This window comes from Amblyomma maculatum, chromosome 8 (assembly GCF_055883805.1).
Source record: "Amblyomma maculatum isolate TAMU_Amacu chromosome 8, ASM5588380v1, whole genome shotgun sequence".
NCBI lineage: Eukaryota > Metazoa > Arthropoda > Arachnida > Ixodida > Ixodidae > Amblyomma > Amblyomma maculatum.
This window is the reverse complement of record NC_139351.1, coordinates 32,339,289-32,353,303: the sequence shown is the minus strand read 5'-3', so window position 1 is coordinate 32,353,303 and position 14,015 is coordinate 32,339,289. Positions and strand designations below refer to the sequence as shown.

Genomic DNA, 14,015 nt, shown 5'->3' with positions numbered 1-14,015 from the left:
TACCCAGATTTGATATATATTGGTTTGACTGTATATCATTATTGTATAGTTGTAATTCTTGAGTACTGCCTGTTCAAAGGGGGACACATTCAAAGACAAAACTGGGCTGTGGTGCAGTTAATGCTTTTGCATTATCACACCAAAGCAGTCATGTTTGTAGCGAGTGTTTGTGTTGCCGCTACTCACCAACCTAACACAGTCTTTGAAACTGGTGAAAAAAAGTGTAGTCAACATGTAACGAGACCTGTAACATTGAGAGACTCGAAGAAAGGGTGAGACAAGGAACAGGAGTGAGTTGTTAATGATGTCCTAGCTGAAGTCAAGGTAGATACAAAAAAAATATTGGCTTGGCTAGTGCATGTAATGTGGAAGGCAGGACAACATTCGTGCATAGCACGGGGTGGCAGAAAGTCGGGTGTAGGGATGAGACTAGCAAGCTTGCAAAGATGTGGTGGTTGCAGCTGATAAACATGAAAAACAAAGGATATCCACGCGCTGTGCGATGTCGGTGCCTCAGGCGGTTGAACTTTCTGGAGCTGCTCACTAAGGCATCCTTCATAACCAATTTCAGTTTGGCACAGCCTCATATACGATACCATACACCATGCCTTGTTGGTTTATGGGGTTTAACATACCAAAGTGGCTCAGGCTGTGAAAGATGCCGTAGTAGAGGGCTCCGGAATTCCAACTGGTGTTCTTTAATGTGCACTGACATTGCACAGCACTTGAGTGCCATGCCTTGCCATGCTGTCTTGTTCATAAAAAGTTTTCCTATGGATGTTTATTAGGTGTTAACAGAAATGGTCAGACCAATTTTTGTTTTTTGTTCGTGTTGTCACTTTAGTATGTTTCTACCTTTTATTTTTACCCTAGAACATAATGACCACATATGTTGGAATGTACGTTGGCGGTGACTACATCTTCAACCTCGCTAACTTTGTGGGCCTTAACATCAGGTGAGTAAAAATACTTTTTTTTTTTTGCACAGAAAGCACGATAAACAAGCGCTTAAATGATTATTTCATAATGTTCAAGGGAGGCGACTTGCTTTCTGTAGTTAAGGCACAACTTATTTCTATCGATTTTCTTTGACTCCAATTCAGTCTTCATCTAGGTTCAACTGCATTAAACAACCAGAGCCTGGGCATTTCAGTAAACGAAGCCTTTACTGCCAAGCTTTGGGCAGTTAGTTGGGAGTGAGTTGCATTTTAAACTAGAAAATCAAATGATCCAAAAGGCAATGCAATATAAGTACATACTTAGGTCTCATATTTACCAAGGTCATACCTCCTCTTCCGATCTTTGTTCACAAGCTGGTTTTCATACGTTAATAGTCACATAAAAAACTTGAAAGGCTAAAATACTTGTACCAATTACAGTTGCCGACCGATATTTCGGACGGCCAATTTTCCGGACCTGCCTGAAAATCCGGACCTTGCCATGGCGCCGCCACGCATTTCATAGAGTCAATGTATAACACCGACCAAAATTTTGGACGTTTGAAATCTTTCTCATTCCATTTTCCGGACTTTTTCTTTCGATTCGCGACTCAAGAGCTACCGAAAACGCAAACAACGCTGCTGCCATTTTGGTTTTCTGCAACCTCGAACCCACGTGTCATATTGTCCGCTGATGCAGTGCCTTTTTAGTTATCCGTGCCTGCAGTGTTGGGGGTTTTGCCTCCCGCCATACCCTCTCCCACTCCTTTTCCCAAAAGGGTGTAATTGTGGCTCCGGCTTGCGTCCACATTGCGAAGTTATTCTCTAGCAGCATGGCCTCCGAGATCACCCCCACACACGCAAAACGTGCACGCGTGGGGGTGATCTCGGAGGCCATGCTAGCGGACACTCCTCACGCCAGCGGAGCAGCCACTTGCAGGCAACTTCTGCGCATTTTAATTGTCTTGAAGATGCTGCAAACCAGCAGAAAATCAAGGAAGGGCTACACTAGCAAAAGTGCACCTGCAAATGTTTTGCGCGCACGTTACACATGTATTGGTATAGGGTGTAATGCTAGCTCCACCACAATGTCTCTCAGTGAAACAGACTGCCGATTTCAATACTGTGGAGACGGGTGCGACGCTGCACCCTCTGTTCTCCAGGAGGCACGGGCTGATCATGCCATCGGAACCTCGCATAGCCGGTATAGCCTCGATAGCAGGCACTGCTTGCTGCACTGTCTTGCCGGTGCCAGTGCTGCCGTGCTGCCATCGTGTACAGCCGTCAGTCGCCGTTCACGTGTAATGTGTTGTGCTGTCTACATCGCCGCGTCAACTACAGTAAAAGCTTGTTAATTCGATTCCCGTTAATTTGGAAAATCGGATAATTCGACCTTCGTGCCTGGTCCCCAGAATTATGTATAGGAGTCTAGGGGACGAAACTCTCGTTAATTCGGACGGATAATTCGGACAACTTCGGGCAGCTACCGAGGCTCGAAAACGAAAATAATACAGTTGAACCCGGTTATATCGAACCCTGATATATCGAATTTTGGTTATATCGAACTCACAGAATATCCCCTTGAAAATCCCATGTAAAAGTATAGGAAAGCCGCGTCATATATCGAACTCAATTTCACCGTCGTTCGATATATATAGAACTCCGCACTACGCATTGGAAAGTGTGCCTTCCCCAAAGACGATCGCATCACTCTTGGCCGTTTACCGCGTGACGTTTTCAAGCCACGCGCGGAAGGAATGAGAGGGGACAGTTCTGGACAGCGCCGCGCCCATTCGCCAAAGGCGCGCGCATCTGCAGTTATCGTTTCCCGCGCGCCAGCACATTACGTTTGCAAGCCATGTGCGTGGGTGTGCCCATTCTTTTGCAGAGCTCTCTCCTTCAGCACGCGCTACGCATGCGCCAAGCCAGCTCAGCCCGTTTTCAGACAGACGTGGGACGCTTTCTCCAGCGTGTGTTGCGAACCCTCTGCGCGCGGCGGCTGACGTGGCTATGGCGCCTGCGGACGTTAAGAAGCGGCAGCTCTCTCTCTCTTTTTCTTTCTTATCGTTGTGCTGTACGCGCGACGTAGCGTAAGATATGGCGGCTGCGGATGTTAAGAAGCGGCAGGCTTTTTTCTTTCTTTTTTTTTTTTTTTGGCGAGAGCCGTATATTTTTGCATGTATGAATCAAGGGAAGCACGCCGTTAGCTGCTGCGATCATGACGCCCGCCCTAAGCGCGGCGTGATAAATCGAACCAGACTTGTGCAATCAAGCCATCATGGGCACTCTTCCAAGTTCGCTCCCCGCCACCGGAGGAGCTATAAAAAGATAAACGCGCCCTGACTTTATCGCTGCGCAACATCTTGGCACGGTGCCAAGAAATGAGCTGTGGATGCGACGACCGAAACGGAGTGACGCGCGCCAACGGCATGCAAGCGAAAACGCTCGCGATTTCCTGCCGCAGCGACACAGAAACCTTGTTTTAAGCTGCCGCTGTGGCTCGAGCGACGAGCGGGACGCAGTTCCAACAAGGTGGAAATTTTTCGCTCTGTCGCTGCCGCTCGTCGCTGAGATCGCTCAATCGCTTGCATGTGAGCGAGCTGGCCTTAAAGCATTTTTATTTTTTTTTAAATTCTCGGAAGCAAAAGTGGAGAGAGGGTTCATTATGCGAGTGGGTCGATTACGCGGCAAATGCGGTATCGTTTTTTTCGCATCGTAAGTGCCGTCACAAGCCAATTTTTGTATATCGAATTATCGATATATCGAACTTTTTCGCGATCCCCTTCGAGTTCGATATATCCGGGTTCATAGTATATTCTAGGCACTATAAAAATAAGACGAACGCGGCGCAATAGCGATACCCAAAAGCAGCATCGCCATGGACATCAATGAATCAACTTGGCTCGACTTGTGGCTGGATGGGCGCTTTTTCTTGTTTTTTCACGAGTCGACGTTACTGGCGGTGCCATTTTGTCGTTTTGCTGCTGTCGGTGCGCTACGCTGTTCTATTGAAGACTGCTCGCTTTAGTGCGGCTCATTGCTTCTCTGTTGTGCGCTGGTATCACCGCACTCGCCCCCAATGGCAACACCGGCAAAACGGCCGAAGAGCTATGAGGCCAAGGACTTGGCTACCAAAGTGGAAATTTTGCGGGCCTTTAAGAACGGGCTCTCTCGCCAAGAAGCAATGAAAAAATATGACGTTAAAAGGAGTACTTTGAGCACATATGTAAAAAATGAAGAACAGATTCTTCAGGCGTTCGAAAGCGAGAAGTTCCAAGCGTCAAGAAAGCGTCTGCGAACAGCAGCTCATCCGGAGTTGGAAGAAGCCTTGCTTCGGTGGGTGGTCAACTCGCGTGATGCAAACCTCCCATTGAGTGGACCCCTCATCATGGCGCAGGCCGAGAGGTTTGCACTGATGATGCATATCGATGGATTCAAAGCATCAGAAGGGTGGTGTGCGCGCTTTAGAGACAGACATGGTCTCGTTTTCAAGACTGTGTGCGGCGAAAGAGGTGCCGTCAACGAAGATGTTGCCAACAACTGGAAGAACGCTCAGCTGCTGGAACATATTGCAGCATGTGATCCAAATGACACTTTTAATGCTGATGAAACAGCACTTTTCTTTAAGGCATTGCCTGACAAGACTGTGACAATGAAAGGAGATCCCTGCATTGGAGGAAAAAGGAGTAAAGAACGAGTCACCGTCCTTTTAGCCGCAAACATGACAGGGACAGAGCGCTTGCTGCTTGTTGTCATTGGAAAGGCACAAAAGCCACGGTGCTTTAAGAACGTGCCTGCTCTTCCAGTGGAGTACCGGGCTAATAAAAAGACCTGGATGACATCAGAAATTTTTCGCGGCTGGATACAAAAGTTAGACCGACAGTTTTCCGCGAAGAACCGCAAGGTGTTAATTGTCCTTGACAACTGTAGTGCACATAACAGTGCCATCGGACTGAACAACGTTGAAGTTGTTTTTTTTTGCCGCCCAACACTACATCGGCCCTCCAACCGATGGACCAAGGTATAATTCAGTATGTGAAGACTAAATACCGCAGGCGCGTAATGGAGCGCATGCTACTGTGCAATGAAGTCGGTAAGCAGTACGACGTGGATCTTCTGAGCGCGGTCAACATTCTTGCCTACGTTTGGAAGAACATGCCTGCGCACGTCATCGCTAACTGTTAGTGGCTTCGTTTTGCCTGAGCCCTGCAGTGACACAGTGGCAGAAGTGTCTCCAGACGACAATGCAGATGACTGCCCGGATTTCGGAGGTCTGCTGCCGGATGCGGTGACACTCGCCGATTACATCAGCATTGATGACGGTGTTGCTACAGCCGGCTCTCTGAGGAAGAAATTGTCCGGGATGTACTGCACGACGAAGATTCGGAGGAGGAAGAGGGGCTACGAGAGGAGCAGCCTCGGCCCCCTCGCACTGTGAAGGAAGCAGCAGAGGCCCTCGTTGTGTTAGAGGAATTTTGTTGGGGCACTGCAGATGGCATGCGCGCTGCTGAGCACCTGGAAGGACTGAGGAAAATAGTATCTGCACGGGTTTCTGCGGGAAAGCAGACAAGCATCCGTGATTACTTTAAGTAATAAAGGTATGTTGAGATAAAATCGCGCATGTTTTTTTTTGTTCTCTCGATAGTTCGGGTTTCGGTTAATTCGGACATATCTTACGGTCTCTAGAAGTCCGAATTAACGAGCTTTTACTGTACAGGCAGTTACTGATGGCGCCGACATCGCCGTCCTCATCTGCCGCCTCGACAAAACCATCGAAGCGAGGAAATTGCAGCCATTTGACTCTGGAAAAGAAGGTTGCCATTATCAGACAAGTGGGAAGTGGCCGGTCGCAAGTGGACGTTGCAATGCAATTTGCAATTTCGAAGCAGACTACCTCTGATTACCTAAAAAACGAGGTAAAAATTCTAGAAGCCGCCAAGAAGTTATCTGGATCCCGCCAAAAGGATATCAGCCAATGTGCCTACCCGAAACTCGAGGAAGCCATTCTGGTGTGGCTGAAAGCCATGATTCCCAAACACGTGCCTGTGTCCGATGACTTGTCTGCACTAAGCATGCTTTCCAATGCATGGAAGGCAGTGACCGAGGAGACACTGCAGAATTGCTTCCACCATGTGGGTTTCGCGATCAGAGATGAAGTGCCGTCGTCATCCGATGATAGCACCAGTGAATCTCATCAGCCGTCTTCATCTGCTGACCTCATCAAGCACTTGTGCGCTGCTGGAGCAGTTTGCTAACGCTGACAGTGAGATCGAGCTCTGCGCTGAACTCACAGACGATGAAATTGTTTGCCAGGCGCTTGAAAGGGATGACTCGGGCTTTGGCAAAGCCCGAGCTTGTGCTACCAACTAGTAGTGAACTAACCTGAGCTCTGATGGTGCTGTCGGCTGTGTATAGCAAGAATGTCGCCCTTGCCGATGTGCAAGCCGACTTACTTGTACGGCAACATAGCACCCCGCAGAGGCACATTCACTACTTTTTCAAGCTGCTCGCTAAATAAAGTGACTTTTGTTTGCGGGAATTCGTTTTTTCGAACTGCTTGATTTTTCGGACGCAATCTCGGTCCTTTGAGGGTCGGAGAAATAGGTGGGCGACTTATTCATAACCAAATTAATATTGACAGATCACAATAATTTTAAATTTGTCCTGACGAGATATTACGGCATCATCATTCTGTTTATTTCAGCTCCTTCTTTTCGCACTGATCTTTTTAAGTACAGTTCTTTTCCAAAAGCGATTAATGTGTGGATTTCCCTTCCTGGCACTGCTGTAAAGTGCATGACTCTCGAAGAATTCATCACATGCGTTACAGACGGACTTGCTTTTTCCAGCCAATGAGTTTCTTTCATTTGCAAGTGCATCTAGCGTTGTATGCCTGCTATATAAATTTTCAATTCATTGTATGCCAACTGCAAATATTTTACACCTAACCCCGAGCGTTGTTAACAGCATGCTTTATCGTTATTTCAAATACCTTGCTTAGGATGTGCTACTTGTTATTCAGTTTTTTTTCCCGTATGTCAATAAAAAAAAAAAAAAAAAAAGAGCAGGGCATAGCTCTTAAGTGCCTGTTCGTCTGTATGACAGCTTTAGTTTTGGGACCATAACCAGCTGAGTGAATGAGCAGAGCGGAGGATGAAAGCTCAGTGCTGCCAGCAAAGAGCATAAGATTGAAAGAGGAGGATGTGGCTGTGATAGCTGAGCGCCAAGAGTGATGTGGCACTTTGTCTGCGACTCTGCAGCTGCTGTTGTGAAAAGCACCTTAAACAGTGAACTCAACGATAACATTACAGTCTGCCCACCTTTCATTGGTAATCTGCCTTTCCCTGCTCTGCATTGCCTAGGCCTGTTTTCCTACTTTGGCAGTTACTGTTTTTTTTTTTGGGTGAAAAGGGCTCACTAGCAGCGAAACTTCGCCCCTCTACTTTTGACGCCATCGAACCGCCCGGGAAAATGATAATTGAAATGTACAGTTGTTCGTCCCCGCCGGGATGGCGCAGTGGTTATGGCGCTCGACTACTGTTCCCAAGGACGTGGGATCGAATCCCGGCCTCGGCGGCCGCTTTCCGATGGGCCTTGCCTGTGTGCTGTGCGATGTCAGTGCATGTTAAAGAACTCCAGGTGGTCGAAATTTCCGGAGCCCTCTACTGCGGCGTCTCTCATAGCCTGAGTCGCTTTGTACTGCTCGCGCTGCGAGAAAACTGCCTGCCAGATTTTTCTGACAGAGAAGCAGTTATTTCTGAGATACACATAAGGTACCCTGCTTGATATACTTGCCATCTTGTCCAAGCAATTTTGTCTGGCACATCTTTTTATACAAAAAAAAAATGCAGTCGTCGCAGTTCGTGGGGCGCATACCACTTTTGCTCACGGGTGTACACGCTTTTATGTCTTGTCTCAGCTAACTAGGCTGTGCGACCTACACCTTCAGTTGCCACGTGCACGAACTCCAACGTGCGTAACCTGTGCCATGCCCCCCTTTTAAACCTTCCTCAGGCATTCTGCACAAACATGCCTTAATGTTGGAGCAGTTTGGCTTGCAGCAATGTTCATTGGGCAAGCTGCCTCTGCTGGGGATGCACAACATCTTGGCACTATGCCAAAGGGAGTTGCCGCATCAGGAATGAGCTAGGTTAGGAATAGCTGATGCACTAAAATGGTTCTCAACAAACCAGGCCCCGAGCAAAAAGTAGAACAGGTAAAGTGGGGGAAGAGGAGGGGGAGGCAGTCCATTACCTAGACAGCAAAAGCCATGGGCCCAATATTGGTACTGCATTGCCGATGCAGTACTAATATTGGGCCCACGATTTGTGCTGCTTGACTCGGAGCTTGTGGAATCGTGAAAATCAGCTTGTTGAACCTAGTTTGAGAACCCCTGGTCTAGATTAGACCAGATTAGTAGCACTTCTTCGAGAAATTCCTTCACGTGCAGTGTTGTTGAGTGTTCCGGGGAATTTTATATTTGAACCAGTTTGGTTCCTGTTTTATAGAAAGAATACTTTTTGCTTAGTATTAAGAACTCAAATGTGGATGTACATGTTCATGTCATTGTCTTAGTGACATGTAAAAAGATTTACATTCAAGCTGTGAATTGCTTCAAGAATTATTTTGGCCAGTTCAATGATAGAAAAAGACTGAATAGCTCATACAGTTTCATCTTTCTGTACCAGAATGGGGTATGTCAAACTGTATATGTTCACTTAGTAAAAGCATGCAGGCTACTAAGGATGCCTTTTATAGAACGATAACATAATGAATGATTTGTTTGGGTGTCTGGTAGCATCCAGAAATATGGTACATCTGTGCACCGATTCCCATTTGCTGGCATTTGGAGCATGGCAAATGAGTGGTACATGTGTACCATATTCCTGCAGGGAGTTAACGAAGTGTGATTACCTTGGTGAGCTTTGCGTGCCGATTGAGTTTTAAGAACCTTAGCATGTTTGTTTTCTATTATATTTCATTTCCTTTGCCTTTTTCCTTTCCAGCGTCGCAGGGAGCCTACTGTATTCCTATCTGACATTTATTCACAAGCAGAGCCAGCAACAAATCCCCACGACACAACCAAAGTGAGTCCTTTAAGCAGAACTTCCTTGTCACATTCTTTTCACTTCACATCTCTTTCTTGCTCTGGTTGATTGCTTGTTTATCTGGGCAGCTTCTGATTGGGGCTCACTAAAAAAGCATGCTTTTGACAGAGCTTGGAGGCACTGCATAGTTGATAGGGCACCGGGCTTCTTAAGGGTTGACAGGGCTCTTGGAACATTTTTTTTTATATTTGTTATATATTTCGACTAGGTAAATTTAAGGAAGATGCACAGTCAATCATTTTTTTTCTTTCACTGATTTCAAAAGTGTAATTACTTTTTTTTAAAATGTCAGTTTTCAAGATGTTGGACATATTCACTCGATTGTTTGCAAAAACAAATAAAAAAGAATGCGGATGAGAAAACTATTATTAATATATTGCTAGATAGTATAAAATACAATGTAGGAAGTACCTTTTTGGACTGGTTGGCAAGCAGTTCAAGTTACAGTGCACAATGTAATTGGTAAGCAAACTGACTAATCAGTTCGTAGCATTGTATACTTTATCTGCCCTTGATGCAAAGATATCCTTGTTGTAAACTAGCAAACAGTAAAAAATTTGTTTTGAGGAAACAAGGAAAACCTAACACAACCAATGCCTTGCATGAACATGATGTCATCTTCTACTGTTTCTGTCATTTATGAACTTGCAACTTGTTGAAGTTCAGTGTAGGGAGGACTGGTTGGCAAGCAGTTCAAATTACAGTGCACAATGTAATTGGTATGTAAACTGACAAATCAGTTCGTAGCATTGTATACTTTATCTGCTTTTGATGCAGATATCCTTGTTGTAAACTAGTAAACAGTAAAAAATTTGTTTTGAGGAAACAAGGAAAAACTAACACAACCAAAGCCTTACATGAACTAGATGTTGTCTACTGTTTCTGTCATTTATGAAATAATAGTTAAGTGATGCATGTGGCTGTCAAGCGCTGCAAAACCGCATGTGCTGCCCCACCAATTCTTGCCACCGCTGCCTCATGCTTCATGCAACACAGTGCTGCAAATGTTCGGCTGTTTCTTCTCTTCCCTATTTCTTGCTGCATTTTTACTCTCTTTTACTTCTTGAATGGATCTCATCGCCTTTCCATGTTTGTAGCCAGTTTAATTTTTCTTTTTACTACGCGCTGCATGCTTTCCCCCATGGCTCCAAAGCCTACGTAAAGCTGGCTTCTGCGTGTTGCAAAGCCGTTTAAAAAAAAATTCGGAGTTATTTTTTTTTAATGGCCCCGCGACCTTAGGTAGCGCATGTGTGGCAACGTCATTTCGTGAGAAGTCATCGTTGTGTCTAGATGCGCTTTACTAAGTAGAACCCCTTTATAGTAAAGTCACTGGGACCAGCAAAAATCTTTACTATATCAGGGTCTTTACTATAGCAGTTGTTGGTAATGACATGGTTCTGAAGATGCTGTCTGGTAGTTAAATAGGCACTTACCAAAAAAAGTCTTGTTGCCTAATGAAAAAAAACAAACAAATACCTTCTATCTCACTCTTATCATCTCTTCATGCAATTTTTTTGTTATAAAAATTTTTTACATCTTGTGGAAGTACCTCTTAAGCAGGAGGACAATGTGGCTACGGATGCAACCAAGCTTCATTTCATGTGAAAACCAAAGCCTTGCATGAACATGGCGTCACTTTTTGCTGTTTTTGTCTTTTAAAAAGCAATAAATGATGAATGTGCGTTGCAATCAATTGCTGCAAGGCTGCATATGCTGCACCTCCACTTTTTACCTCTGCTGCCTCATGCTTCGTGGTGCACAGTGCTGTGAATGTTCGCTCTTTTCTTCCCCTTCCCTATTTCTTGTGGCACTTTTACTCTCCTTTACTTTTTGAACGGACCGCACCGCCTCCTTTCGATGTTTGTAGACAGCTTTACATTTTTTTTTCCTATGCACTGCGTGCTTTCCCTCACGGCTCCAAGGCCTCCGTAATGTAGGCTTCTCCTGAATGCTGCTAAGCATGGTGGTAAAGCTATTTAAAGGAATACTTGGTGTTATTTTTTGGTTTTCATTTACAAGAAAACCTTTGCCCCGTGATTCTAGGTAGAGCGCGCGCGCGGTGATGTCTTATCGTGGAAGTCGTCGTCGCGGCCAGGCGCACTTTACTATAACCACCTTTTACTAAAAACATCTTTCCTATAAAGGGGGAAAAATGTACAGTTGTCTATGGAAGATGAACTTGGACTTCAGTTTCACTTTACTATATCAAAGTTTTTACTATAGCGGGATTCTACTGTGTAACCGATAAGTGTCTTTACTATGAAGGGGTAAAAGACGTTCAATTGTCTATGGAAGATGAAATGGGACTTTAGTTTCACTGTACTATATCGGAGTTCACTATAGAAGGGTTTTACAATGCTGAGAATGGGTGGTTATTGACGCGGTTACCCCAATGCTTCAGCTGGAATGCAGTGTAGCATCTGGAAACCCTACGAATGTTGAGGTGGTGGTGGCGACTGTCAAATATGCGCAGACATAGCTCCCCTGTTTTTCTTTTGCTAAGATGATTGGTGGAATTCAATCCCATCTGGCTTACATCATGTGTGCATACATTGTGCACGTCTGGCTGGGCAGGGCTGCCGAACCAGTCCAAGAGAATTGCTTCCATGGTTTATGTTGCATTTGCGGTGTACCATAAAACACACAGGAGGGTCACCGTATAACGCTGAGTATGGCTTTAGAATGCGTTCTACCTAGTAAGCTTGATTTCACCGACCTCATTTGCACTCACTGTAACAGTATCTAAGCTTTTCACTTTCTTAGTAGAGCTGTGCCTACTAAGACTTTCAGAATAGGAATTGGGTACATGCAAACAGGAGCTCTTACTAAATTTAACTTCCCATGATGCAGTAGAATTGTTTATGGATTGTTATGTGTCCATATTGTGCACACATAACCATGACCACGTCTCTGCTGCACAGCATCTGCCGTGCGAGCATGATTTATAGTCACTGTGCGATGAAATCATGAGAAAAGGTGAGCTTGACGAGGTTACGATTTTATGGGCCTTCTTTTGAACATAAAAAGAAGCCAAGCTAAAGTTGTAATGAAAAATCAATTTAGACGGGACGTTACCAATCTACTCTCTCACTTTAGCGCAGAAACTTTGCACCAACTTTAATGATAGCAAAGCTGTGGTGATTTCATCATTTATTTTGTATGTTAATTTATCTTTGATTAACAGGTAGAAAATTTTGCACATTTAAGAAATTTGTTGGCAGTCCTTTCAAATGTTCTTCAGCCACACATCAGAGTTGGCTTAAACACCCTGTATATGCGCATGTTTGCATCATTTCTTAGCATCAGGCTTTTGGTACAAAGAATGAGGAGGCTGTTCCGGGTTGAATTTTATCAGATAAAATTCAAGCAGCCAGATAATATCTGGCTGCTACGAGCCTACTTCTCTAATATCCCCTGGGCCACCACTGTCGGTCTCCCATTTCTAAATCTGTTTTTGTGTTGTAAGATAGCTCAGTGTCCATCTTCTTAATGCCTTGCATAAGTGTTAAACAATGCATTCTTGTGTAGCTGCTGGACTTGATGCTAAGCATGACAAAGCAGTGCAAAAATTCTGGGGGCACTTAAAGGAGCAATGACAGGGCCATTGGATGTATTGCCATTTTATACTTCCGCGAACAATATACTAGTCTGTGGCTCTACTTGCAAAGTTTTAGTGCCTAGCACGTGGCACATACTACAAAAAACTCAATAGAAATCGGAATCGGGAAACTCCTTCCACGGAGAGCGACTGCCATTTTGATGTGCTTGTGTGATGTCACAAGAGAATAGACGGTGGAGCACCGTCTGCAATGCAGGTTGCAATATCCAAGGGCACGTCTCTTTGTCTTTCGTGGACAGTTGACACAGTGGCCATCCCTCATGCAGAAGTGCTTCATGAACATACAGTGCAGTCCACTTATTTGCATATCAGTTCCATTGTTCACATTTTATTTCGTGCCAGGAATAATTAAAGAGCTCGAAATTGTTTTAACCACTCCTCCTAAAGCATCAGCATGGAAGGTTAATACAAAGACAAAAATCCAGTTCTAGTGCTAATAGTCTAGGCACTGATTTCATAGCAGTGTGTGCGCAACACATTTACCGCAACGAACTGACTTCCCATTTCAGGAGAAGAAGTCAAAGTAGAAGATGAGAGCTTGCTGATGTCTGATACGCTTTTTAGTAAATTTTCCTCCGGGATCAGATATTTTAAGGACTCACAGCAGCAGCAGCACTCTCTTCTCGGTCGAGTGTTCCTGCAGTAGACAAGGTATCGTTTCAATGTTTGTAGGTGTCTCGTGTGTCAGGTGGCCACTTTGGGCATTGTAACATTGTGCATATTTCGTTGTATTCCAGATGATATCTCGGAAGCTAGCCTGAGCAGCAAGCCTGGTACTTTGGATTCCTCTGGCTGGGGCTGTTCTGTGTGCTTTCCGAGATGAAAGAACCTTGTTGAAACATTTGTGAGCATTCAGCAGGTTCTGTGGAGGGGCATTTTTTCTTTCTTGTTATTCAAGACCTAAACTCAATCTCGTGTCATTTGGGCACTTTAGGTGAACCCACTTTTTTTTGGTTATATATAAGCTTGCTTTGTGTTAAACTGATTGCTAGAGAATGTTGTTTTGCAGTCTGCCCTTTTGCATGTCTGCATTGTTGTTGAAGAAAGTAAAGATGATCATGAAGAGAAGTCTGCCCTCCTTGAGCGTGGTTATGCGCATCTTTGTGAGACTCTTGCCGCCTAAGAACATCTCCAGAGATGTGATACGGCTACTCATAGCTGAACTATCTGCAGGAGCTGATGTTAAGGTTGTTGCACCGTTGTTATGTAATTCTTGGCAGGCAGGGAGTGCTCATACTCTGCATGCTCTTGCTCTGGTAGAAGTAAAGGAGTTCAAGGCGTGCTTTTAGATTGAGTACCGAACACCAGTCGCCGACCGCTTCTTCGGAGTAGGTGCAGGACCTGGGAAAC

The 14,015-nt window shown here is 45.0% G+C and overlaps 1 protein-coding gene across 5 annotated transcripts in view; it reads left to right on the top strand.

Annotated features, from left to right (window-relative positions):
- frc (UDP-sugar transporter UST74c fringe connection) overlaps positions 1 to 13,733 on the top strand; it is a 45,892-nt gene extending 32,159 nt beyond the window's left edge. For 3 of the 5 annotated variants that reach the window (XR_014700124.1, XR_014700125.1, XR_014700123.1), the window contains 4 exons: positions 874 to 956; positions 8,945 to 9,025; positions 13,175 to 13,316; positions 13,403 to 13,733. Coding sequence is in view for 2 of the 5 variants with exons in the window: in XM_084576185.1 (XP_084432311.1) it covers positions 874 to 956; positions 8,945 to 9,025; positions 13,403 to 13,406 (168 nt within the window). In the remaining 3 variants the exon portion in view is untranslated. Of the gene's footprint in view, positions 1 to 873; positions 957 to 8,944; positions 9,030 to 13,174; positions 13,317 to 13,402 lie in introns of those variants that run through there. The other 2 variants (XM_084576185.1, XM_084576186.1) reach the window with 2 other exon arrangements.
- The last annotated feature ends 282 nt before the right edge of the window (positions 13,734 to 14,015 follow it).